This window comes from Oratosquilla oratoria, chromosome 38, assembly GCF_046742065.1.
Source record: "Oratosquilla oratoria isolate Oo_2021 chromosome 38, ASM4674206v1, whole genome shotgun sequence".
Classification (NCBI taxonomy): domain Eukaryota; kingdom Metazoa; phylum Arthropoda; class Malacostraca; order Stomatopoda; family Squillidae; genus Oratosquilla; species Oratosquilla oratoria.
This window is the reverse complement of record NC_134814.1, coordinates 26,385,869-26,412,537: the sequence shown is the minus strand read 5'-3', so window position 1 is coordinate 26,412,537 and position 26,669 is coordinate 26,385,869. Positions and strand designations below refer to the sequence as shown.

Below are 26,669 nucleotides of genomic sequence, written 5' to 3'. Positions count from 1 at the left end.
TGTCCAATATAAAATGTTAGGTTACAAAGAAAGCAATGGCCTCCGCTAGCGGACCCAGGGATCTGGGTGCGCACGTCCTGTGTAATAGTAGTCCTTGGTATATATATAATATATATATATATATATATATGTATATATAATATATATTATATATATATATATATATATACATATATATATACATATATATATATATATATATATATATAATATATATAATATATATATATATATATGTACATACATATACCAAGGCTTTTTCCCCCTCACAAGGGAGGTAGCCAAAAAGGAAAAGGCATAAATTCATTCCCACCCATTCCATCCCTGTCCCTGAATACACTCCACACACCTCCACCCTCCCTCTCATCTATGCACCTCCTGGATGACTGGTCATCCCTGCACCTTGTCCACTGCCCTGGATCAGAAGCAGTGTCGCAAGACACAGCACATCCACAGCAAGGCCGCTTCATTAAATCGGCGACCCCCCCTCTCCGTCCCCCCATGCATAAAGGAGAAGACGGGGAGAAATCACATACTACCTCACCCCCATCCCCCCGCCCATTCCACCTCATGCATCACAACATCATCCATATATCGCTTGTTTGCGAAAACGTCGTCATAACTCAAAATATCGAATTTTTCAGGAGAGGCATTTTAAAGTTTCAAAACGCTCTCAATATTATAAAAAGCCCTCAAACACCATAGGTGGAAATTTTTTTGGAGCATCAAATACGCTTCTAAAGTTTATAGAAGTTGAAACAATCATAATCTTTACTAAGTCTAAAATATTTGTTGGAACAAGTTGGAACATGTAAGGTTATGTCGTTGGGACATTTAGCACTCCCTAGCGGTCAATTTTTGAGCTACAGATATGACACTGTTACCAAAAAAAATCCGTGTTTGAAGATGAATATGTCTGTATAGATAACTCAAAAATTCAGTTTTTTGAGTTATGACGACGTTTTCGCAAACAAGCGATATATAATGTATATATGTATATATATACATATATATGTATATATATAATATATGCATATATATACATATATATATATGTATATATTTATATATGTATATATATGTATATATATATATATATATATATATATAAAATATATATCAGTGTTTAGCTTTTGTAGATTACGAGAAGGCCTTTGACTCGGTAGAACAAATAGCAATACTAAACTCGCTACGCAATCAGGGTACAAACGAACAGATCGTAAGAGTTTTAGAAAATATTTATGCGAAAGGTACCGCTATAATTCGACTACATAAAGATACAGAAAAGATCAAAATCGAGAAAGGAGTACGGCAAGGCGATACAATTTCACCCAAATTATTTACAGCTTGCTTGGAAGAGATTTTCAGAAGGTTGAGTTGGGAAGAAAAAGGTTTGAAGATTAATGGCGAATATTTGAACCACCTAAGATTTGCGGATGACATTATTCTTATTTCAGAAAGAGCAGAAGACTTGCAAGATATGCTGAGTGATCTGAACAAGTAAAGTTTCAAAGTAGGTTTAAAATGAATAAGAGCAAAACCAAAGTAATGTTCAACACGAAAGTTCAAAGTAAAGAGATTATAATCGATGGTGAGAGTCTTGAAGAAGTTGAAGAGTATAATTATTTAGGCCAGATGGTGAAAGTGACAAAAGATCATGATAATGAAATAAAAAGATGTATTACAATTGGTTGGAAAAGTGTCTGGTAAGTATAATAAAATGCTTAGAGGCTCTATACCTGGCTCCAGGACAGTTTCCCCCGGAGGACAATTTCCCCCCGTTGTCAATTGCCCCCTGGGACAATTACCCCTTGATGTCAATTTCCCCCGTTCACAATAGAAAAAATACAAATACAAAGTTAATTTTATTCAAAAATTTCCTTATAAAGTCAAAGAGTAAAATACATTTAGTTACAAAGAATAAAGATTACCTTAATATTTTTTAAGTTAGATTATACGCAATTCCTCTTACGCAATCAGAAACATCTCTGCTGTTGTAATCGTTCACTAAACTGACTATTCCCTGGGAGCAATCTTTGTACATTTTCCGTTATCCTTCATTTGCAATGCCGGCTGTACTCTGATACGAAACTCTTGAAGTGACTGCTCTTTCTGGAGTTTTGAAATAAAAATCCAAATATTGGGATGGCAGCAACCAGTACAGGCAAGAAAACTATGCCATCCCTCGACTGAATTGTTTGTTCTTGGAAGCTCTTCCTTCAGTCGAACATTGGTTCTCGTCACCCTCTCCTTCTAAGGGGCGTCTTTTAAATGGGTTGTGGACAAAGATGAATAAATAAATAAAATAGAATAAAACATTCCTAAATTCACCAGGAGTAAACCACTTCACATTGTAATGAGTCTAAGAGATTGAATCCCTGACGCGATGAAGCATAAGCTTAAATACTGTTCAGTGGGAAAGGGTAAGCTCTTCTAAACTCTAAAATCTATAAAAGCTTTGACAGAAGGTTAAATACAGATCCACTTATTGTCTTAAAGGTTTAGATTTTGCAGATACAAGTAGTATATATAATATAGCGACACAGAGACTAGATTATTAAATTACGAGAAAAAAATTAGTGACGGAAGTTTAATACAGATCCACTTATTGTCTTAATATGTTTAGATTTTGCCGATACAAATAGTATACATATAAATTTTTACATAAGAACACAGAGACTTTATATTAAATCACGAACAATAAAATATAGTGTATATTATTCAAATGTCAACGGGGGAAATTTACATCAAGGGGTAATTATTCTAGGGGGCAATTGATAACGGGGGGTAATTGTCCTAGGGGGAAATCGTCCTGGGGGGCAATTGACAATGGGGGAAATTGTCCTCCGGGGGAAATTGTCCTAATACGCTCTACCTTTATGTTTGAAACGTAAATTTTACAATAAATGCATTCTGCCAGCAATAATCTACGGGTGTGAAATTTGGAAACTGACGAAGGCGATGGAAACAAAGCTAAGGACGGCACAGAGGAGATTGGAGAGATCAGTGATGGGAATAACGCTGAGAGACCGAAAGAAAGCAAGCTGGGTGAGAGAGCAGACTAGAGTGAAATATATTGTGGAGGCGGTGAAAGAGAGGAAGTGGAATTGGGCAGGTAAGTTAGCGCGAACGACTGATGAGCGATGGAGCAAGTGTGTTACTGAGTGGACGCCGCGAGATGGAAAGCGTGGAAGAGGGAGACCAGACAGAAGGTGGAGAGACGAGATTGAGAAGTTTGCAGGAGTGACGTGGCAGAGGTTGGCGCGGTCGTGTGAATCATGGAATGCTATGAAGGAGGCCTTTGTTCAGCAGTGGACTCAGAACGGCTGATTTGATTGATTGGTTGATATGTATATATATATGTATGTGTGTATATAATCACGAAGAACCCACAGTCGGAATAAAAGGAAACTTTATAAGAATGTGTAACTTCTATATTTCGGCTAATAGCTATAGCCCTCTTCAGGAAAGTACATATTACAAGAATTCGTAGAGACATAAGTACAAAAAGACATAAGTACAAAGTTTCCTTTTATTCCGACTGTGGGTTCTTCGTGATTATTAATTACAAATGTGCTACAAAATTTTGCTTAAGTGATATATGTATATATATATACATATATTCATATATATATATATATATATATATATATATATATATATATATATATATATATTTATATATTTATATATATTTATATAAACTAGCCCCGGCCTCGCCGCCATGGCTTTGCCGTAGGGGCCTGCGGCGCTGCTTCGGGCCCAAGGGAACTCCGACCCTTGAATTCCATGTGTTACCAAAATACCCATACATCAGTGAGTGACTGGCGGGAGCCGTCTTTCTTGAGAAATTCATACGAAAACTATGAAAAAAAATATGAAATTCTGATTTTTTTCCTAATAGAACTCATTCCATCTTTATTCCACCGCTGGCACCTTTTCCAACTCTCATACCTCCCCCTCGCATACCACCCACGTCCCATACCACCCACGTCCCATACCACCCACGTCCCATACCACCCAACTCCCATACCACCCAACTCCCATACCACCCAACTCCCATACCACCCAACTCCCATACCACCCAACTCCCATACCACCCAACTCCCATACCACCCAACTCCCATACCACCCAACTCCCATACCACCCACATCCCATACTACCCACATCCCATACCACCCACGTCCCATACCACCCACATCCCATTCCACCCACATCCCATACCACCCACATCCGATACCACCCAACTCCCATACCACCCACATCCCATACCAACCGTATCCCATACCACCCACATCCCATACCACCCACGTCCCATACCACCCACGTCCCATACCACCTATGTCCCATACCACCTAACTCCCATACTACCCACATCCCATACTACCCGCATCCCATACCACCCACATCCCATACCATCCACCTCCCATACCATCCAAATTTCATACCACCCACATCCTGTACCACCCACATCCCATACCACCCACATCCCATACCACCCACATCCGATACCACCCAACTCCCATACCACCCAACTTCTATACCACCCTACATTCCATACCATCCGTATCCTATACCACCCACATCCCATACCACCCACATCCCATAACATCCATATCCCATACCATCCACATCCCATACCACCCACGTCCCATACCACCCACGTCCCATACCACCCAACTCCCATACTACCCACATCCCATACCACCCACGTCCCATACCATCCAACTCCCATACTACCCACATCCCATACCACCCAACTCCCATACCACCCAATTCCCATACCACCCAACTCCCATACCACCCAACTCCCATACCACCCAATTCCCATATCACCCAACTCCCATACCACCCAATTCCCATACCACCCAACACCCATACCAACCAATGATCACCACTTCCACCCGTGTAGCACTGTTACAGTCATCATTGACAACCACAACCACCATCTCTGACACCACCATCCTGAATTCCTTCCAACACCATCACCATACCATGATCGTCATCACCACCCTCTTCACAATCATCACAATCCATCACCACACTATCATAAAAGTCATCACTGTTAAGTAAACTTTCCTCTAAAACGATTGACTAGTGCATCTCTTTTTTAAGATTTGACTAGATAAACGTCAAGGAAGTGCTGTTATGTCTGACAATGGATTGCTTTATTTTGCTTGTTGCGTTCAGCTGTGTTAGTTTTTGTAGTTATCGATTTTATTCACTTATTTCGTAATTATTTGTCCCATTGCTTAATTAATGTATGATTTATTTAATTAGTTGTCGTAATTAATTTATTTATCGTATCTAATTTATCGTATTTATTTTTTGTATTTTTGTTTTATTGAATGGTTTAATTCATCCAGCCATGTTAGGAAATTTTTTTCACGAGTCATTGTATACATCACACCTTCCCTTTTCACAATCACCATCTCTTTATGCACCGTCACCAGTGGCGGCGCCAGCCTCCCCATTAGCCCCCCCCCCCAACTGAAATGAGCAAATTGAAAATTTAAAACACTCATTGAAATAATTTTATTAAGTGGAATTTTGAATTGCCAGGGCTAAAGATTTGTCAGCCATCAGTGCTAGCCCAACCATTAACCCCCTCCCCTTCTGAAATGAGGATAATATATGTGTATTATCATATTACTATTAGCCTACCCCAAAAAATTTGCTCAGCCCCCCCTTAGCCTTCCCAACTAAAAATTCCTGGCGCCGCCGATGACCGTCACACCCTAAATCACGTGATTTAATTGGCCTGGTGTGGCCCAGAATGACGTCACAGACTTGGAGGAATTAGCAAGTGCAAACAACCGTAGACAGTTCATCTGAACTCTGGATATTTTGTTCACAGTGATGCCGAACAGTGGGTATGTAGTTCCCCAGTCTTGATTTTCCCCTTATTATACTTACTCTTACTCTTTTTTCCCCTTATATTTTCGTATTTCTTATTTCACGTTATTGTGTGCTTTTCGATAAGATTTTTTTTATCTGAATGAGAAATTATTTATTTTATTTGTCTTATTTATTTCTACTACTATTTGCAATCTCCTCCATTATTATTATCCTATGTACTACTATTACTTCTACGACTACTACTACTTTTACTACTATTACTGCTTCCACCAGCACTCTTTTGTATGACAAATCTTCAATTGAAAATGAGCAAATGATGGTGCCACATTTGGGCGGAAACCCATTTTCGTAAGGGAGCAGATTCTTCGGCGGGAGACTTGTCGTGGATCCCGAGCCTCGCCATGCGGGACTCGAAACGTCTCCATCGAAGCGACCCCTGACGTGTCCCAGATTTGTCATAAAAATTATTATTATTATATTAGGGCATTATTAACCTGGGCTCTTTTTCCTCCGACATTTGGAGCTGATTTGCAGGCTGCAGCTGTCGGGAAGGAAGTTGATATGCTGGAGGAAATTATTTTTCCTCCAGCATATCAAAAAAAGCTTTTTTTTTTTTTTTTTTTTTTAATGATACAAAATACTTTCACCATACTGATTTTCTGGCTGAAAAAGTTCTGGAGGTGGGCGGTACCGCCGATGAATCGGAGATTGGAGGAAAAAATAGTCCCTGGTTCACTAACTGCAAACCCGTAGCCCCATCTCAGCCGGTAACGATCCCCTGGCCCCTCTCACAGATGTCGAAATGTTTCTATGTCATTTGCTTAGAATACTAACTTAGGAGAACAGTCACTGATTATATAAATTTATACGTGAAATCTTGGTGCTTGGTCTGGGAACCGAATGCCAGCCCCTTGAGGCTGCACCTCCAAATGTACTGACGGATCTCGAAGACTGTCGACAGGGATATGCTTCTCTCTGACGTCCATCTCGCATATTATTTGTTGGTACTTTTAAGTGCAAAAGTGAAATGACGATTCAAGATGATGTAATTATTGGAGATTATCATTCCCATTTCAATTGGGAGTGTGGTCTTCCAGAGTTCCAGTTTTCTGTCTCTCTCTCTCTTTCCCTGTTTGCCTCCTAGTTTCTCTCTTTGTCTGTTTCTCTCTGTTTGTCTCCCTGCCTCTTTCTCTAGTTTCTCTCTTTGTCTGTTTCTCTCTGTTTGTCTCCCTGCCTCTTTCTGTCTCCCAGTTTCTGTCTTTGTATGTTTCTCCTCTCTCTCTCTCTCTGTTTGTCTCCCAGTTTCTCTCTATTTCTCTCTACCTCTCTCTCTCTCTCCCAGTTTCTGTCTTTGTCTGTTTCTCCTCTCTATTTGTCTCCCAGTTTCTCTCTGTCTATTTCTCTCCACCTCTCTCTCTCTCTCTTTGTATGAGTGTTTCCCTGTCTCTCTGTCTGTTCCCCAGTTTCTCTTTCTCTCCCCCCCTCTCACATTTTCTGTCTTAGTCTATTTCTTTCTCCCTCTCTCTCTCTCTCTGTCTCTCAGTTTCTCTCTTTGTCTATTTCTTTCTCCACAGAGCCGATAGCGCCCCGATGACCTGTGAACCGTGGTATACGAGATGAAATCATTTAATTACTTCGCTCAGCCTTTTCCCGCAGCTCTCTCTCTCTCTCTCTCTCTCTCTCTCTCTCTCTCTCTCTCTCGCCTGCCCACATTCACTCTCCAATACTTGAATGTTGTCTGTCTACTATTCAAGGAGTGTTTGTATTAATCGAAAACAGGAGACCATTTTGGGAGTCGAGATGAATCCTACATCCGTTATGTTATTCTGTTGCCATTCATTGCCACCAAGAGGAAGACGAATGTCGACGATTTATCGTTTGGTGTAACATATTTGCCCTACACAGAACTTTTTGAAAGACGCGCTTAATGGCTACTTTTTTTTTTTATACAGACACCTTTCCTACGAAAGCAGGTGATATTAGCCATATAATTCCACGATCCTATCGCTTGGTATCCCTAGAGTTAGACTACAGCCTGCACGCAAAATCACAATACTACAACCACTCGTATACAAGCATACATGGTCCTGTGTGCTAACTACTGCCACACGATTTTATTCACCTCCAGGGAATCGGGCCCCGTTCCCAAGAGGGTCAGAAGCCGTGTCTCTATTCTGGTTACAGCCAGGCAATGGTCTAATGCGAAGGAAACCCGGATGTGCCTGTTTCCGAAAGGGCAGGAACCAAGCCAGGCAGTACTGGATTACTGAGAATTTGTTCGTTGTTGTTTTCAAATCTTTTTCAACTTGTTCCTTCATTAAGTCGAAGTAATCATGTTTTATTTTCTGAATTATGATGTTTCTAACAAGTCAGGTATCTTGGTAAGAGAGATTCTTGTTAGATCATCAGGAAAGCTGTTGGGGTAGTAGTGATGTTGTCGGTTTGATAATTTGACCGTTAGGCTTACTGTATTGCGCTGGAGCAAAGGCAGACCGGCGTGGAGGCGTTCGTGCTCGCTCGCTCTCTCTTTCTCTCTCTCTCTCTCTCTCTCTCTCTCTCTCTCTCTCTCTCTCTCTCTTTCTCTCTTGCGTTAGCATTTTTACTCACGCCAGATCCCACCACTTGACCACGCAATCTCCACCACAAGTTCAATTCTTTCCCACTTCCACCACACTGTTCTTTACAGCCAATACCACCACAACCACCACCACTATATTCACCGCCACTATCACTACCATCACCACTATCACTACCACCATCACTATCATAACCACTACCACCGCCACTACCACACTACTACAACCACCACCACCACCACCACCATATTCACCTCCCGATGGAAAACATAATCTGCCTTCGTTGGTGTAAGCACTTGGCCCAGCCAGCCTCTCGATCCCACACTCTGGTTTTGAAACTTCTTCACACACACCGAAGTCAGGAAGAGATACAAGGTGTGTTTTGCTAGAAGACCTACTAGATGACCAAAAGAGCAACATAACCTCCGGGAGTTCCTTGTAGTCTAGGAACGGCCACAAGCCAAGAACGTATAAGTGGTCTTCAGGAGACAGGGAAACAGAATTACATAAGCGTAGGACCTAACCCTTCTTTGTCGTCTGCAGTACTTGCATCTCGACACCCAACCGAGCAGCTCACAAAACAAAAGAGATATTCAAAGCGAGCGTGTACCTAAGAAAGCATGGCCACCTGGTAAGCCTAACAAACACCTCCCAGATACAACCAGGCGTAATCGACAACAACCAGGAGAAGGTGCCTACAACCGCATCCACGCAGGCAGCTACAACACTGAACGCGCAAATTCCCCTTCATAGGCTTTTGTGATCTATTGATTGCGCGTTGCCTCTTCCACCCCGAGCACACACATCCCACCCCGACGCCCCTCTCCCTCACTCTCTCTCTCTCTGTCACGTTCCCCTTTACTCGTCCCAAAAGGAATTATTCATATTCAGCAATGATACTCTCTCCCTGCCCCCCCCACCCTCTCTCTTTTTCTCTCTCTGTATGTGTGTGTGTGTGTGTTTGGATCTCTTCCTTTCTGTTTCGTGTTCTTTTTCTCCTCTCTCTGATGTCTCACTATCGTGATATGTTTCGATCTTTTGCCCTTCCCCCTCTCTATCTCTCTGCGTGTGTGTGTATGTGTGTTCCCACCTGTTCATTCCTTTCTTGCGTTCTCAACTTTCCAACGCGTTCTTTCTTTTACGCTCACTTCCCTCTTTGTTTTCCCTCTCGCATTCCTTTTATTTTTACCTTCTTTTTCCTTTTTCCTCCTCCTCCTCCGCCTCTTCAGCTTTCTCTTCTTCCTCCCCCTCCCCTTTCTCCTACTCCTCCTTCCCTCACCTTTCGCTTCCTCCTACCCTCCCCTCTCTCATCCAACCATCCCTTCCGTGCCAGATTTCCGACACCTCTTCTTTCTCCTCTTCTTCCCTCCCCCTTTCTCTGTTCTTCTTCACTACCTCATTACCTCCTCTCTTTCCCTTCTTTATTTTCCTTCCCTTTCTCTTTCTTATCTCCCGCTATCTCATCATCTTCTTATTGTGTGCGAGTAGGGGGTGAGATAAAGTAAGAAAGATAGGGATGTAAGAGATAAGAGTAATAAGATTAGGAGAGACAGAGGAGGGGGGATAGGAGAGAAAATGGGGGCATGTAAAAATAAACAAAGATGACTTTGTGAAGACTCTCGGGTAGACCTTCAAAGGGCATAACCAAACAACGCGGGGCACCTAACTCGTCACACTCTTGTTTTAGCCTATTCACACTTGCGGTTCAATTACTGTGTAAGTCCGTGGAGGCGTTCACACACAACCGCGCTCTCTTTCCTGGCTATGCGGTACCGCCGCGATTTCAGCAGAGTTTGAACCGATAGTGTGAATAGAGCCTAAGTGATTGCTACCTCGAGATTCACATACTGGAAACCCGCTGCCCCAGACCATTTGGCTTCGGTCCTCAGGTCTGCTCATTGATTTGTCTGAAGAAACGTTTTTGTCTTTGTTGGTATGTTTGGCAGTTTCTGTGGCGATACGAGGAGGAGGGAGAGAGAGAGTAATCATCATCAGTAATCTCTCTTTATGTGCAAAAAGTGGAAGAAATATGATTAAAGCTTATGGAGATCTTAGGCCCGGCCTTGAGACCGAATGCCAGCCCCTCGGGGCTGCACCTCCAGATGAAGGTAATGGCGTTGATGTGGCTTGAACACGAGCGGCGGGAAGATGATTCTTTTCGACATCCGTCTCGGAGGCCCATTTTAAGCAGGTCCCCATTATTGGTCTCAAGTCTTCATGTTAAGCTTGTTGAGGGATTACGTGAAATTCGTAGGTTATATACTCAATAAATTATTTCTCGTGTCAACAGTAATGCGTTGAAACACGTTCGAATTATGTACATCGGGGAAACATAAGAATGGAGGAGAATACAAGAGACCATAAGGCCTACGCTAGGGAGTTCCATGTCCATCACTACCTATCATCCCCATCCATAACGTTATCTACATTTTCTAAACAGCCAATAAACAACAAAGGAATAGTTTATTGTATTCAACCAACAGTTCACTGCAGGTCCGTCGCACTACCCCTTGGAGAAAGATGCAGCCTCTAGACATCACCAAGCTGGCTTGTGAAGGTTGTATGGACGGTTCGATGTGTTGTGCGTGTTTTAGTGGCTCCAATTGTGAGTGGAGTCTTAAGGGGATTAGATTCTAGAAATGGTATTGAATAATTCTTAATGAAGTGAGATCCCTTTTTAATAGGGTTTGATCTCACATAATGGGGTTGGATTCTTCTTAAATGATCCGAATCCTCTAAAAAGAATTGAGCCACCTTAAGAGGGATCCAGACTCGATAGAAAGGATCCGAGCCCCATAAGAAACGGGTGCCATCTTCGTTTTTCCTATCGGGATATTTTTCCCCCTAAGCCTCTCTCTACCTCTTACCTAAAGCATATATATATATATATATATATATATATATATATATATATATATATATATATAATTATTTGGATGATGGAGAACATAAACACAGGGGAAGGCTCGGAACCCTAAACACTCTTAACGTTTCGTTCGCGTAGAACTTCTTCAGAGAGTGTATGTAGAACTGCAATTGAAGTTTATGTTCTCCATCATCCAAATAATTTGTCTAAAATACTTATCAATATATATATATATATATATATATATATATATATATATATATATGTGTGTGTGTGTGTATGTGTGTGTGTGTGTGTGTGTGTGTGTGTGTGTGTGTGTGTGTGTGTGTGTATAACGGGAGGGGAACAGGGACAGCACGCGCAGGTGTCCTTGTGCTGGTGTCGTCTGCAAGATGTTTGTGTTTCTCGGCAGCAAGTTCACAGGCTCTTCAGTCCCTCCACTTTTCTACCTCTCCCCCGACAACTTCGAAACTTGGGAGCGCACAACGACGGGCAAACCGGGTCTTAAGACCCGTTTGCTGCTGCGACCAGACCTCAAGAGCTGTTAAACTTTTCTCCCCTCTTCTCTTTAGCCTCTCTTTCCTCTTTTTCTTTTTTCGGTGTGCTTACTAACGCATAGTATGGCGTGGATGGGCGTTTCAGTGTCGTGTTTTAGTGGGTATATCCCCCCCCCCCCCAAAGGATTCTGCTGCAACGACTGGGAGGAATATTGAATCTTGAGCGTCTAGGGAATAGAACGAGGGTTTTATGAGATTCTGTTCTTGTATTTTGTAGTGCTCACACCCATATTAGAAACCTAGGTCCATCTGCATCCGATCCATGGGAACACAAAAGCGCATTTAGTCACACACATGTCCATGGACGCTTAGGTGGCATAAGCACGCGCGCACACACACACACACACACACACACACACGCACACACACGCACACACACACACACAATTGACGTATCATTCCAACCAGACAATCGACACAAAATATGCATCGTTCTCCTCTAGTTTGGAGTACGTACAAAGTCCAAACCTTCACCCTGTATATACTGGAGATACCCAACAGTCTCCCGCCCATCCATACGGAACTGGGAAGCTGCCAAGACGCGATGGAGGACCTCCCAGGCCTCTGATGTGCTTCGCTCGCACTGCTGGTGCTGGTCTCCGTGGCCTGGCACTACTGCAGCACTGAATTGCTATTAACCACTTTTCTGTTTGTTTTTGCGTCAGGTGCCGTCTAGTGATTTCCGTCCACATACACACAAAACCTGGATAAAATAGTTCCCGATAACCAGAATAAACTATATAAAGTCTGCCACAAGGCTCTTATCCAGCTTTTCGGAGAAAGTCGTAATTCTGATGTGTAAGTTGTACTTTGCTCCAGAAGATAGGATATGGCACCTGGAACAGCCACACCCATCAGCGAACAGGAGACATCCAGTCGCCATCTTTCCTCACACAGAGGGTGCAACCTTGTAGTCTGGCACTCGATCTCCGCATGTGGAGCGGGTCGATGCTCGTGCACGGGTCTGGCCACCAGCCTATTCTCCCCCCTCCCCTATAAGGGTGTTATCACACTGGGCTTCCACGGGCTTCACCAGTGTCGACCGTTGAGAGTCCGTTCGAGTCAAAACGACTTCTGTTACAATATTTCAAATTTTCAAATCTCCAAATGTCAGATTATCTTTCCGTCATATATAGCGAAGCTGAATGATGAGTTAAGAGATTGTAAGACATCCTGTTGAAATGTTCTGTGGAGAAGTCTAGATTGCGGTAAACGAAGTCCTGTTCTAGTTATTCAAATGGAGGTTGGAGGTAGGGTGTCGGAGGAAAAGTAGCCCAGTGTGATCTCTTTATACATTCCCTTCCCTCCTCCCCTCCTCCCCTCCAACCTGTCGCCTCTTTCAGTCACCCCTCCTCCCCACACTCCAAAACTCATTGGGTCTTCTTTCAATCTTCAAATCTCATTTTCCATTTAGGTTAATAGAAGCAAGTTATAACATGCTAAAGAGGTCAATAAAATCACTTGGCGGCAGTCAGAGTAAAAGAAAAGTACTGTTCGGTACGGAAGGGGTTGAGGGTTAATGCTTAAGATGGGTCGACTTAACATATTGATCATAGTGACGAACTTTTGGAATTTTTCTGTGGTTGCCGTTAGACGATTTTATTCAAGTGGAGTCGGTGGGAAATGGGGCTTTCACCGATCCAGACCACCCCCCCCCATCCTAAGTTTTCACACACACACACACACACGCACACACACACATAACCCCACGTGTTGTCTCTGTGGTACAACTATATCCATCGTGTACCACTCCCCCCCTCCTCTCCTCCCCTGCCCTCACCACACACACATCCGTCTTCTCTGCTTTTAACCCCTGACACAGTGAGATGATTCATGGGTTTTGGCCTAGTTTAGGACAGGAGGCGGAGTTTATACAGCAACTCAAAAGGGGTCGCGGTCGAAGGAGATGCTCTTTAGTGTAGTGTCCCAGGGTTCCATTGGGGGGCCAAGGAGTTTCGTAAGTGGATCCGATAACGGGAAATTAGTGGAAGTTAGTGATGCTTACTGATTAGATTTAGTGGTGTGGTCGTCTTTCTAGATGGCTGAAGAACAGCATTACATAGGCATAGGGGATACGTTAGAAAATGAGTGAAGAGCCCTAGGTCTACTGTATAGAATCACCAGTGCTTAACCTAAACAAAATAGACGAAGTACGTCATCGTGTTGTAGGATACATCCCCCACCCCATTCCCACAAACACGCCCTTAGTTGGCCAGAACAAAATCAATGAAGGAAGGAAAGGAGAGGTTTAAAGGCTTACTTTCACCTTTCGGTCTCTTCCTCGTGTTCCGCTTTTGCTGCTGCTCCCGCCTCGGCTTGTGCGTCTTCCCTCTTGGTCATCGATCTCATTGCTGGGCGTCCACCCTTATCGCTCGCTCGCTCGCTACCTCCAGCAGGCTCTTGGCCTTGCCTTTGCCAGGAGTCTCTCTCTCTCTCTCTCTTTCGCCCTCCCTCTCCCTTGCGTCCTTTCTCCTCGAGAACCCTTTCTCTCCCTAATCCTTAGTAGTGGAGATTCTTAGGTTTACAAAGGATTACACAGCGGCTAAACATGCAGACAGACCTTTCGATCCACAAGGAAGCCCCTCGGATGATGACTATTGGAAAGATAAATAGAATGCCTCACTAACCAGGGTTCATCATTCAAGGTGTTTTCTGTTGGGATGATTTTTCAGGAAGAGGTCTACTCGCGGAAGGCGTGTATCCGGTAGAGAAAGGAGGAGGGTGGAAGAGGACGTAGGAGGAGGGAGCGAGGAGGTAGGAGGAGGAGGAGTAAGTGAGGGGGGCCAGAAGACGCAGGAGTCTTCTGATCCACCCTTTCAACGCTTAAACGTTGTTGGGGCTTTGTTCCACGTATGCCCATACTTTATGTATTGCTGTTCTTGAACCTAATGGAGAGAGCACTACTTCAGAGCAAGAACGAGAACAAAAAGAAGAACATGAACCACTAGAGTTCGGTTTCTAGCTCCCAGAGAATTCGCGGACCCCGGGTTACCTCTGATTGAGGAGGTAAAGGGCTGAAGATGTTGAAATGATGCAACGTTTCGGCACGGTAGCATATTCCCTAAATTCTTCCGGATTTTCGAAAGGTTATTTCAAGGATGGAAAACCCTCGAAACTAAAGGATGTAACCCGATTAAACAAAGAAGGAGATTATTTGTGTGTGTGATTCACCATTGTCTTGGATCACGTGTTGGACTCGTGATTGAAAGCTATTTCCCTCCCGGAAGAGAGCTCAGAGCTCATATATGTGTGTATGTATATATATATATATATATATATATATATATATATGTGTGTGTGTGTGTGTGTGTGTGTGTGTGTGTGTGAGTGAGTTAAATGTAAGAAGTTAGGTATATTACGAAACCAAACTATTTTATTCAGCTAAGGGTCGGACTTGGATCACGACCTAGACATGTGTTTCTCAAGCTTGGATCATATATCATGGCTGTTAGGAAACCACAGAGGTGTCTTGCTGTACCACATCAATTTAACTGTTGAGCAGTAAATCACTTTATCATAACCTCACGTTACGTTGTCGTTCAACAGCTTACTGGGCGTTACTTCTTCTTTCTCTCTCTCTTTTCTGGTTATTCTTCCATGTGTCCAGAAAGCCTGCGTCGATGCTGATTGATTGATTAAGACGGTTATGAGGAGGTGGGATGGCACAGATGTAAATAAAATGCCAAAAGGTAAGAAATAATAATAATAATAATAATCTGGATTCACTGACCCTTGTTCGCCTGACTTTGGCCAAATCGATGACGTCACCGTTTTGACGAGTTAAGCTCGATTCCGAACCACGGCCGGGCTTATCACCCTCCCCCACGCTCAAACACACGCACGTACACGTACACACACACACATACACACACACACTAGAGTCTTAGACGCTGCCAAGCCTTCTCCAGAGTCGAAGTGAGCAGTTTTGTTTACCATGGTCTTGGATCACGTGTTGGTCTCGTTATCGACATCTGTTACCTGTGTGCGTGTGCGCGCGTGTGTACACATCCGCGCGCTTGCATCTTTCCCCCCGTTTGCAAAAACTCCTTTTGTGATGTCCGAAATTAATTTCCGATTAGTTTCCATCGCGGGTAAAACTCGATGTCACGTTCAACAGATTCCAATGAAAAGGAGGCGCGAGATTTTTTCCGTTCTTCTTCCTCCTTCAATGGGCTTTTTCTTGACGAATTGTTGTGCCCCATTTTCTTTCAGCGTTGTTGAGTGTTGTGTGTGAATTAATCAGTCCTTTATTCACGAGGTGCCGAGACGAGGAAGGATTCAAATAAGTTTAGATTGTCTAGGAATGTGCTGTGTATTCATTAGTAAACTCCACGCTTGAGACCTAGGAACAGAACCAGAGTTCACAGGTGCATCATTTAAGTTCATTTGTCATTATTTTTTTTATTCAGTTTTAGCATTTGCCGTAAGATTCTTCATCTTTAATGTTCTTATCATCGGTTGGTAATTAATTTGAAATTTCGAGTTAGATTTCACTTTGATTTTACCCTTATTCATCTTCAAACCTTTTTTTAAGACTTAACCTTGTTCAGATCACTCTGCACATTTAGCGGGTCTACTGTTGTTTTCGAAATGAGAATAATATCCGCTAATATCATACATATACCAAGGGCTTTTCCCCCCTTACAAGGGAGGTAGCCAAAGTCAAAGGCATAAATCCACTCCCACCCATTTCATCCCCACATACTCCACTCCCATTCACCACCCCTCCATTATTGGCTCCTCCTGGATGGTGGGTCACCCCTGCATCTCGCCCACTGCCTTGAGTCAGAAAAAATGCAACAAGACACAGCAAGGTCACTTTATTTATTCGGCGGCCCTCCCCGTCCCCTCATGCAGAAATGGAGAAGACGGGGAGAAATCCCTTCAGGCTGCGTCAAAATATCATTCATACACAAATACTCCCTCACCTCCCATCCCCCATCCATTCCCTTCCATGCATCACAACATCATCCATACACAACCACCCTCATCTCCTGTCTTCTCCCTTCCTCCACAGACATTCCCCTCTTTCCCAATGTCCTTTTTACCCCATTCCTCTCATCTTTGGCCGCCCCCCCATGTTTACTCACTCCACCTCTGCCTTCCACACCTCTGTTACTAATGTCACGTAACTGAAATATTCACAATTAACCTCCAAACCTTTCTTTCCCAAACTCAACCATCTGTATTCTATGACATTTCTGTTTTTTTCCTGTATTTTATGTAGTCTAGTTACAAGAATATTTTTCGTTTAAATCAGCGTTTCCTAACCTGGGGCACTGGAAAGCGATGCATACATACACTTTCCTTTATCCTCCATGTGATAATAAGATATTAGTTACGGTGTGATGGACTGCATAGACCTGACTACAAGTGGTGGTAAGGTCGGATAAGGTTAGGAAACATCTACTTAAATGTTGGGTAGAATCCTTACAATCTATTAATTTGCACTGCGTATAGAACAACGTATTGCCGTTTATTTTACAGAGTCAAACGTCTTTTCGTAATTTACGAAAGCTAAACACAAAGGTGTATTGTATTCCGTCGTTTTTTCGATCATGATGATGCATTGCCTCTAAGTGGCCTGTAATGGAGAATCCGTTTCTGGGGCTTAATAACTGTACTTATGGTTGGATTCTGTCGAAAACAATTTCACTCTCTCTCTCGCTATATATATATATATATATATATATATATATATATATATATATATATATATACATATATATATAGTGTGTGTGTGTGTGTGTGCGTGTGGTTATGTATACATACAAACGTTACACAATATCATAATATGAGGACGACATTAAAGGATAAGCACATCACAATTAAAAAAAAATCTATTGATTTTTAGATTATATGTAAACAGATTAAGTTTGTTTTTCCGTCGTCCTGGAGTTTTCTTACGTTTTTATTTCACTATCACCGAGAAATATTCCGTTCATGTTGCGTCCGCCATGTTCGATATTGTAATGCGTCATCAATAGAAAATTGTAACGGCGACAAATCTTTTGCAGACAATGTAAATTAGGGGAAGAGATTGGGAAGAAGAAAAAAAAAATCAGTTAATGGGACATATTAAGATAGACTACTTTTAGTTTCCAGATGTGAGTCACCATATATTTATGCAAAGTAGAACATATGCAAGTAATCTAGCATTAGTTCGGCGAAGAACTTTTGCAGTGATATAACCGAGCAAGTGGGTCTGCCCCACATCTATCATAACTCTAACTTCCTTCCATTTCATTCTTTCCTTACACTAAACCCCCAAACCCCCCCTCCCTCCCTCTTCCCCATCTTATCTATCCTGCCCTCCAAGTGTGAGTGCCGAGAAGCGCTTTGTACTCGTTCGAATCCAGTGACTTGCTGGCATAAACATCACACCACTATTTATTCATACATTAACTATTTTTTACTTGTCGTTTTTTATTTTTTATTAATTTCATTTTTATTTTATTAATTCTATCTTATTTTTTTTCATGGCAGTGAGCAATGTGCAGGGTATGCAGGTCATAATTTTGCGTGAAGTGACTTTTGGCCTTGATTTTTATCGGGGAGGGCGTCCCTAATGAATCTTAATGAGGCATTCGCCTCTTTGTGAATCGAGTCTTTCTCGGGCCATCATAATCCTTTAGTTATGATAAAAACCCCGACTTATTTCATTATCATCATTAGTGATGATCATTCATTACTATAATCTTTATTGTTACTGTTATTGCAGTTATCATTACTATTGTCATTATGAATCGAGGAAACGAAACCTTTGTATAGAAAACATTGCTTTGATTTATACCTCAGTGGTGGTGTGTGACAAAAAATTATAATATAATTATATGTGGCAACATTATAAAATCATAAAATAAAGTTTAAAATAAAATAGAATTATAAGATAATTATATGTGGCAACACAGGGGGAATCTCCGTGCTCCGCCCTAATGGCCAGTTTTCGATGCACCGAGTATAGTTTAGTTATCATTACTATTATCAACCGTTACAATGGTAACTAAAAATTACCAGTACTCTTACCATTCTCGTTGCAGTTACTAATATAATGGTAGTGATGACAAACAGTAATAACGACTAATTATGACGATGCTATTATCACTGTGATAATGGTAATATAAAAGACGTTAACAGTAATGATCACTGTTACAGGTATTATTACTGATAACTTCATTTGTACCTTTATCATAACAGTAATAAGAATGACAGAGGTGATGGCAATAACAGTGGTGATCATTAGCTACCGTTGTCATTACCAAAAACATAGTCATTACTGAAAATATCCATGTGAACAAGTTGCTTAGACACGGCAAAGGAAACGTGGACTGGAAGTGAAGCGTTTATTCCTGACATTCCGTCTACCGACTTTTTCAATTTCAAAGGAATGAGCATACTGGAGGTATGCGAACGTGACGCACCGTGCTCCGATTGACCCGCTGAGATACCCGAGACGGCCGATCGTGAAGCGCTATGCCCTCTGAAGCTGCCAGCCTTACTCTTGATGTTGGGACCGGTAGTGATATATGCAGCTTTTATGGATTTCCTGGTCGTCTTATCCATACCTCGGCCTGGTTCCATTGTGGGAGGTGTCCAGATTCGCCCACATGCACCACCATGGCGTTGGTGACTGAGATCGGCCTTGTGCTCCCTGATCCTTGTGTTTAGCCCCCTCGTGTCTCCATAGTATGCCTTATCGCATGATGCACATGGGATTTTATACACGAAGCTGTTCTCCCTCTCCTTCTTCTTACTATGTCGCTGATCTACGTCCCCGATGTTATCGCTGCGTGCTCCTGAGCATTCTAGTAATATCTTCTCTGAGTTAGGAAGCGCCACGGACGCCCTGTAAATGGCGTTGTTCTCTCCTTCTTATGACCTGCTTACGTTGAGGATTTCTTCCGCTCTACCCCTTAAGCTCAGGATTATGCCCTTAGGGTAGCCAAGTTTCAAGAAGGTCGCGATGATGTACCCAATCTCCTCCAGGAATTCCTCACCGCAAATCCTGTAAGCACGTGAGGAATTCCACTCCAGCACATGCTTACCTATCTCAGCACTTATATTAATAGCCACCCCTTCTCTCCCTCGTCCTCACTTCACTCCTGAGATCCTCCAAACTCAAACTCGCCCCTCCCTTTCTCACAAACATACTGCCTATCTCTTCCTTTTTAGTATCATCTGTACCACATCCACACACATTAAAAGACCCAAACCTTAGGGTACTGGGAGGGAGGGAGTGAAGGAGGGAGTGAAGGATAGAGTAGAGCTAGGTGTGGAGAGGAGGAATGGGGATGGTTCAAGGAGGGAGTCACAAAGTGTGCAAGGATGGTGTGTGGAACAAGAAGGACAGGAGGAAGTAGAAGGAAGGGTAGTGAATGGTGGGATGAGGAAACAAAGAAGGTTGTAGAAGAGAAGAAGCGAGCTTTCACACTTTGGTTACAAAATAGGACGAGGGAGTCATATGAGAGGTACAAAGAAAAGAAAAGAGAAGTAAAGGAGGCAAAGAGGAGAGCAGATGTGAAATGGTGTAAAAGTATGACAGAAATTTTTGAAAGTAATAAAAATGTTTTGGAAAAAATTAAGAGAGGAAGAGGAGGCAAATCAATTAGAGAAGAAAAGGTAAAAGGTGCAGATGGAGAGATTATAATGGAAGAGAAGGCAGTAAGGGGAAGATGGGCAGAATATTTTAGGGAGTTGCTAAATGTGAAGGAGAATAGGGAGGGAAAGATAGCTGCAGTGGGAAATGCTAAAAAAAATGAGAGTGATGAGCGAGGAAAATGGAGGAGAAATAAGGAAGGATGAAATGAAGGCAGTTGTTAAGATGATGAAAGCAGGTAAGGCACCTGGTCTGGATGGATGCCATGCAGAATGAAAGGTACAAAGAAAAGAAAAGAGAAGTAAAGCAAAAGGTAAAGGAGGCAAAGAGGAGAGCAGATGTGAAGTGGGGTAAGAGTATGACAGAAAATATTGAAAGTAATAAAAAGATGTTTTGGAAAGAAAATAAGAGAGGAAGAGGAGGCAAATCAAGTAGAGAAGAAAAGGTAAAAGGTGCAGATGGAGAGATGATAATGGAAGAGAAGGCAGTAGGGGGAAGATGGGCAGAATATTTTAGGGAGTTGCTAAATGTGAAGGAGGATAGGGAGGGAAAGATAGTTGCAGTGGGAAATGCTAAGAAAATGAGAGTGATGAGTGAGGAAAATGGAGGAGAAATAAGGATGAAGTGTAGGCAGTTGTTAAGATGATGAAAGCAGGTAAGGCACCTGGTCTGGATGGATGCCATGCAGAATGTCTAAAAAAAAAAGGAGGTACAGTGATGGTGGACTGGCTGGTGAGGTTATTTAATGTTTGCTGGAGAGAGGGTAGAGTGCCGAAGGACTGGAGGAGTGCCTGTATAGTTCCACTTTACAAGGGAAAAGGGGACAAGTGTGAATGTAGTAGTTTCAGAGGGATTAGCTTGTTAAGTGTAGTTGGGAAGGCTTATGGGAGGATCTTGATTGAGAGGATTAGGAGAGGAACAGAGGGAGTAATTGGTGAGGAACAGTGTGGATTTAGGACGGGTAGAGGTGTAGATCAGATTTTTGTGGTAAGACAGATATGTGAGAAAGCTATAGGAAAGGGGAAGGATGTTTTTGGGCTTTTATGGATCTGGAAAAGGCTTACGATAGGGTAGACAGAAAGGCACTGTGGGAGGTTATGCAGATATATGGGATAGGAGGAAAGCTACTGGGAGCTGTCTAGAGTTTTTATGAGGGTAGTAGAGCTTGTGTCAGGATTAGAAATGGAGAGAATGAGTGGTTCGAGGTAAAGGTGGGACTTCGCCAAGGATGCGTTATGACGCCCTGGCTGTTCAACTTATACAGTGATGGTGGACTGGATGGTGAGGTTATTTGTTTGCTGGAGAGAGGGTAGAGTGCCAGAGGACTGGAGGAGTGCTTGTATAGTTTCTCTTTACAAGGGAAAAGGGGACAAGTGTGAATGTAGTAGTTTCAGAGGGATTAGCTTGTTAAGTGTAATTGGGAAGGCTTATGGGAGGATCTTGATTGAGAGGATTAGGAGAGGAACAGAGGGAGTAATTGGTGAGGAACAGTGTGGATTTAGGACGGGTAGAGGTTGTGTAGATCAGATTTTTGTGGTAAGACAGATATGTGAGAAAGCTATAGGAAAGGGGAATGATGTTTTTTGGGCTTTTATTGATCTGGAAAAGGCTTACGATAGGGTAGACAGAAAGGCACTGTGGGAGGTTATGCAGATATATGGGATAGGAGGAAAGCTACTGGGAGCTGTCAAGAGTTTTTGTGAGAGTAGTAGAGCTTGTGTCAGGATTAGAAATGGAGAGAGTGAGTGGTTCGCGGTAAAGGTGGGACTTCGCCAAGGATGCGTTATGTCACCCTGGCTGTTCAACTTATACATGGATAGGGTAGTGCGAGAGGTAAATGCAAGGGTAGTGGGTCAGGGATTGGAGATGGTTAAAGAAAATGGAGAAAAATGGGAGGTGAGCCAGCTGTTGTTTGCGGACGACACTGCACTTGTGGCAGGATCGGAGTTGGGATTGAGAAAGTTGGTGACAGAGTTTGGGAGAGTATGTGATAGAAGAAAGTTAAAGATAAATGTGGGTAAAAGTAAGGTGATGAGATGTACAAGGGGTGAAAGTGGCAGTAGACTGGAAGTGAGCATTAAGGGAGAGCAACTGGAGGAAGTGGATAGTTTTAGATACTTGGGTGCAAATGTGGCAGGAAAAGGTGGAGTGAAGGTGGAGGTAGAATGTAGATTGAGAGAAGCAAGTAAATGCCTTGGTGGATTAAAGAGTGTAATGAAGAATAGACATTTGGGAATGGATGCTAAGAGGAGACTGTATGAAGGAGTGATTGTGCAAACAGCACTGTATGGGGTAGAAACATGGAACATAAGAGAGGAAGAGAAGGAGTTTGAACGTGTTTGAGATGAGGTGTCTGAGAAGTATGATGGGGGTTACAAGGCTAGATAGAGTGAGAAATGAGGAGGTGAGGAGGAGAACAGGGGTGGAAAGGGAGTTGGGAGATAGGGTTGATGAAAGATTATTAGGATGGTTTGGACACATGGAAAGAATGAGTGAAGAAAGACTGGTAAAAGAGGTATGGAAGGCAGATGTGGAGGGAGTGAACATGAAGGGACGTCCTAGGATGAGGTGGATGGATGGGGTGAAGGGGGCTTTGGGGAAGAGGGGAATGTCTGTTGAGGAAGGACGGGTGAGGACAGAAGATAGGGGTGAATGGAGAATGGTTGTATATGGATGATGTTGTGATGCATGAGGTGGAATGGGCAGTGGGATGGGGGGTGAGGTAGTATATGTGAGCAAAATTTGATGCAGCCCGAAGGAATTTCTCCCCATCTTCTCCTTTTATGCAATGGGGGAATGGAGAGGGGGGTCGCCGATTTAATGAAGCGGCCTTGCTGTGGATGTGCTATGTCTTGCGACACTGCTTCTGACCCAGGGCAGTGGACAAGATGCAGGGATGACCCATCATCCAGGAGGTGCTAAGATAAGAGGGAGGGTGGAGGGGTGTGGAGTGTATTGAGGGATGGAATGGGTGGGAATGATTTTATGCCTTTTCCTTTTTGGCTACCTCCCTTGTAAGGGGGAAAAAGCCTTGGTATATGTATGTAGCTGGTACAGCAGTAGGAGGAAGAGGGGGAGTGGGTGGTGGAGGGAATGCAGTGAGCCTACTGGAGACTTTCGACTTAGTGCAGTAGTTTCTCGACTTTTTTTTATTCTGTTCCCCTCTTTTATGAATTCTCAACATTTTTGTGGTTATCCTTCATTTTTCTCTTAAATACCACTGTCAAAAATGGGGGGAGGGAATAATAATAATAAATAAAATAAATAAAAATAATGAAATACTGATGAAGAGAAACCCTTTGGGTTATTACAAAGTTGACATACATAATACATACATTTCATCACAAAATATAGTAATGTATTTGTAATGGCAGGCCATGACCCCCCCCTGAATTCTTGATAATTGATAAATGGTGTTTTTTAAATTTCTCAAGTTCCAGTTATTGATTGCAATTATGAGAATGAAAAGGTGGGGAGATGACGGCAGGAGATGCCTTACTGTGACCAAGTTTGTCACCTTTGACCTGTGTGTCAGCATCAGCTGAGGTGCTGACTTTGTAGTCCAACTGGGGATTTGATCGACATATATATATATATATTTTAACCAACCTTGAGATGAATATATCATGGGGGGGCTTAAGAACCTTAGAATGGATGTGACTGCAAGGCCAACACTATGCAGTTCCATGTCCCATACCACCTGCCATCTCTATCCATACAGCTACTTCATCTTTTAAAACAACCAGTTGTTATAGGGCTGACTACATGGTTACTAAGTCTATTCCATTCATTAACCACACTATTTGTAAACCAGTTCTTGCCTATATTCTTCTTCAGGGAGAATAATAAAAACTATGTTACAGTTTCGAATGGGTTGGCATGTTGAGTTTCCATGTGTGTGTGTTTGTTTTTGGACCAACACATACTAGCAGATGAGTCCATTGAACCCCATTTTTGCTATTTTATTTACTTAAAATGTCCATTTCATTACTGCACATAGATGAACAACACTGAGAATTATACATACATATTGTGTTTGTCATCACAGCCCTGGCTCATGTATTGGATTCCCAATCAACCACCTGGATGAGAGCTCAGAGCTCATATATGCTGGATCTACAGGCAGTAACCCACACCCAATTCCATCCATGAGAGTTGGAATGCAGACTCGCAGCGTTGCGATGCTGAAATTATTTCAGCCCCGAGTGGGAGTTGAACTAGGATCGCTGGATTAGGAGATGCGAACAGCACCACTGCACCATTGAGCTTTATATTAAGTGTGTGCATGTTGAGTGTACTCACATATGCATAATTACATACATAAAGTTTGAACATTTCAAGTTTAAACTTTGTTGAGCACATGTGTGTGCATGGGACCCAGCCAGAGTTGAGACTGGATGGATTTTTGCATTTCCGCCTCTGGTGTCTGCACCTTTGGCCTGAGCTGTGTCCAAGTGATATCCTTGACCAAAAAGTGCAAAGATTTGTTTCAATTCTACAACTCCACGCTTCTCCTTCAGAGAGAGGCGAGATACTAAGAGAGGCACTCCTGCTTGCTCATGTCACTGAGGCAAGGCACAGTTTCATTTTAAGGCTTGACTTCGATTATCTTTGGGAGTTTGTGGAGGAGGAAAGTGGGAGGGGAAGAGGGATTGGGAACTCTTTCAATTTGCGGGGTGACCCAAAACATATCTCGACAAGTTAAAAAGAAACAGATTGTGTGATGTACCTTTATGAAGAAACATTTGGCTGGTCGTACATATTATAACGTACATTGAACAGTGGTGTATAATCCACAGCATACCTTCACCAATTGTTTACAAAAATGAATAAATAATAATAGGTCCAAAAAATGCCATATTGTAATACCCATCTTTGTTCTTTTCAGAACGCCATGCCGGGGGCGAGAAGTCTGCCGATCCTTGCCGCTTTGTGGAGGGTGTCAGCTTCAAGGGCAAGCTCATCGGGGTGCTGGAGGTGTCCGAGGCGCGGGGAGATCGCATGTGCCAGGAAGCACTGGCCGAACTCAAGATGGCCGTCCGTGCTGCTGGTGAGCACAAGCAGAAAATCGTCATCAATGTTGCCATGGACGGCATCAGACTCCGCGACGAAAGATCTGGGGTGAGTAGCAGCGACTCCAAACCCGGTAAACTAGTTTGTATTCCAAGTAGATTCAACAGCTCCACTTTTAAGAGGAAGTGAGACTGTTGAGAAAATAGTAATTGACGTGTTACTGGAAAAAAATATTCAAGAATTTGTATTATGACATGAAGAATGGAACATTTTGAGGAATACCATGTCTTTGGGCATACTTATTCTATGATAAAAAAAAACGATTCATTATATCTTTAGGCTTATCATAATACTTTAAGTTCTGAACTCCTGGCTAACCTCATTCCAATAATCACATGTTAATTAGGAAACCATAACTTTCATTGACCTTGTCATACATATCCCTCCTCAGCGCAGCTAATGTGTCCATTTGCCTTTCAGGACTGCCTTTACCACCATCCTGTGCACAAGATCTCCTTCATTGCCCAGGACATGACCGACACCCGTGCCTTTGGCTACATCTTCGGCTCCCCGGACGCTGGCCATCGCTTCTTCGGCATCAAGACTGAAAAGGCTGCTGGTCAAGTCGTCATTGCCATGCGGGACCTGTTCCAGGTGCGGAAGACTTTTTCTTCATCTTCTCTTTATATCACATATTGCCACTCTTGAACAAAGAAGTGACCTCAGGACTTCAAGTGCACATCAGTAACAATAAAATACATTTACAACGGACAACCAAGTGCAGTCACAAGATTTGCAAGCACATTGCCAAGCAGTAATCCACTTGTAAAATGTATAACTACAAATATACACTTACAACATACTTTTTTTTGTGAATATGTTTTTCGTGTGTACATGTTTCTGAGATGTGTGTGTGCTTGCGTGTGTGTGTATGTAATTGGTTTGTGTGCAATTCACCAGTCTTAGATCATGTGTTGGTCTCATGATCAATAGCTATTACCATCCCAGATGAGAGCTTAGAGCTCATATATGGCCAGATCTAAGTGTAAGGCTGTGGACTTACACACACACACAAAAGTGTGGGAGGTGAACTTTAATATCAAGAAGTGTAGTATAATGGAGTTTGGTAAAAGCAAAAACAGAATTTTAAAAAATTACAAAATTGCTGAAAATGAAAAAAGAAAAAGGGGGGGGACCTTGG

At 42.6% G+C, this 26,669-nt stretch overlaps 1 protein-coding gene across 8 annotated transcripts in view; it reads left to right on the top strand.

Annotated features, from left to right (window-relative positions):
* The window catches only part of LOC143020029 (uncharacterized), a 179,612-nt gene that overhangs the window by 126,194 nt on the left and 26,749 nt on the right, over positions 1-26,669 (top strand). For all 8 annotated transcript variants that reach the window (XM_076176155.1, XM_076176157.1, XM_076176154.1 and 5 more), the window contains 2 exons: positions 25,344-25,576; positions 25,949-26,122. In XM_076176155.1, coding sequence (XP_076032270.1) covers positions 25,344-25,576; positions 25,949-26,122 — 407 coding nt within the window. The remainder of the gene's footprint in view (positions 1-25,343; positions 25,577-25,948; positions 26,123-26,669) is intronic.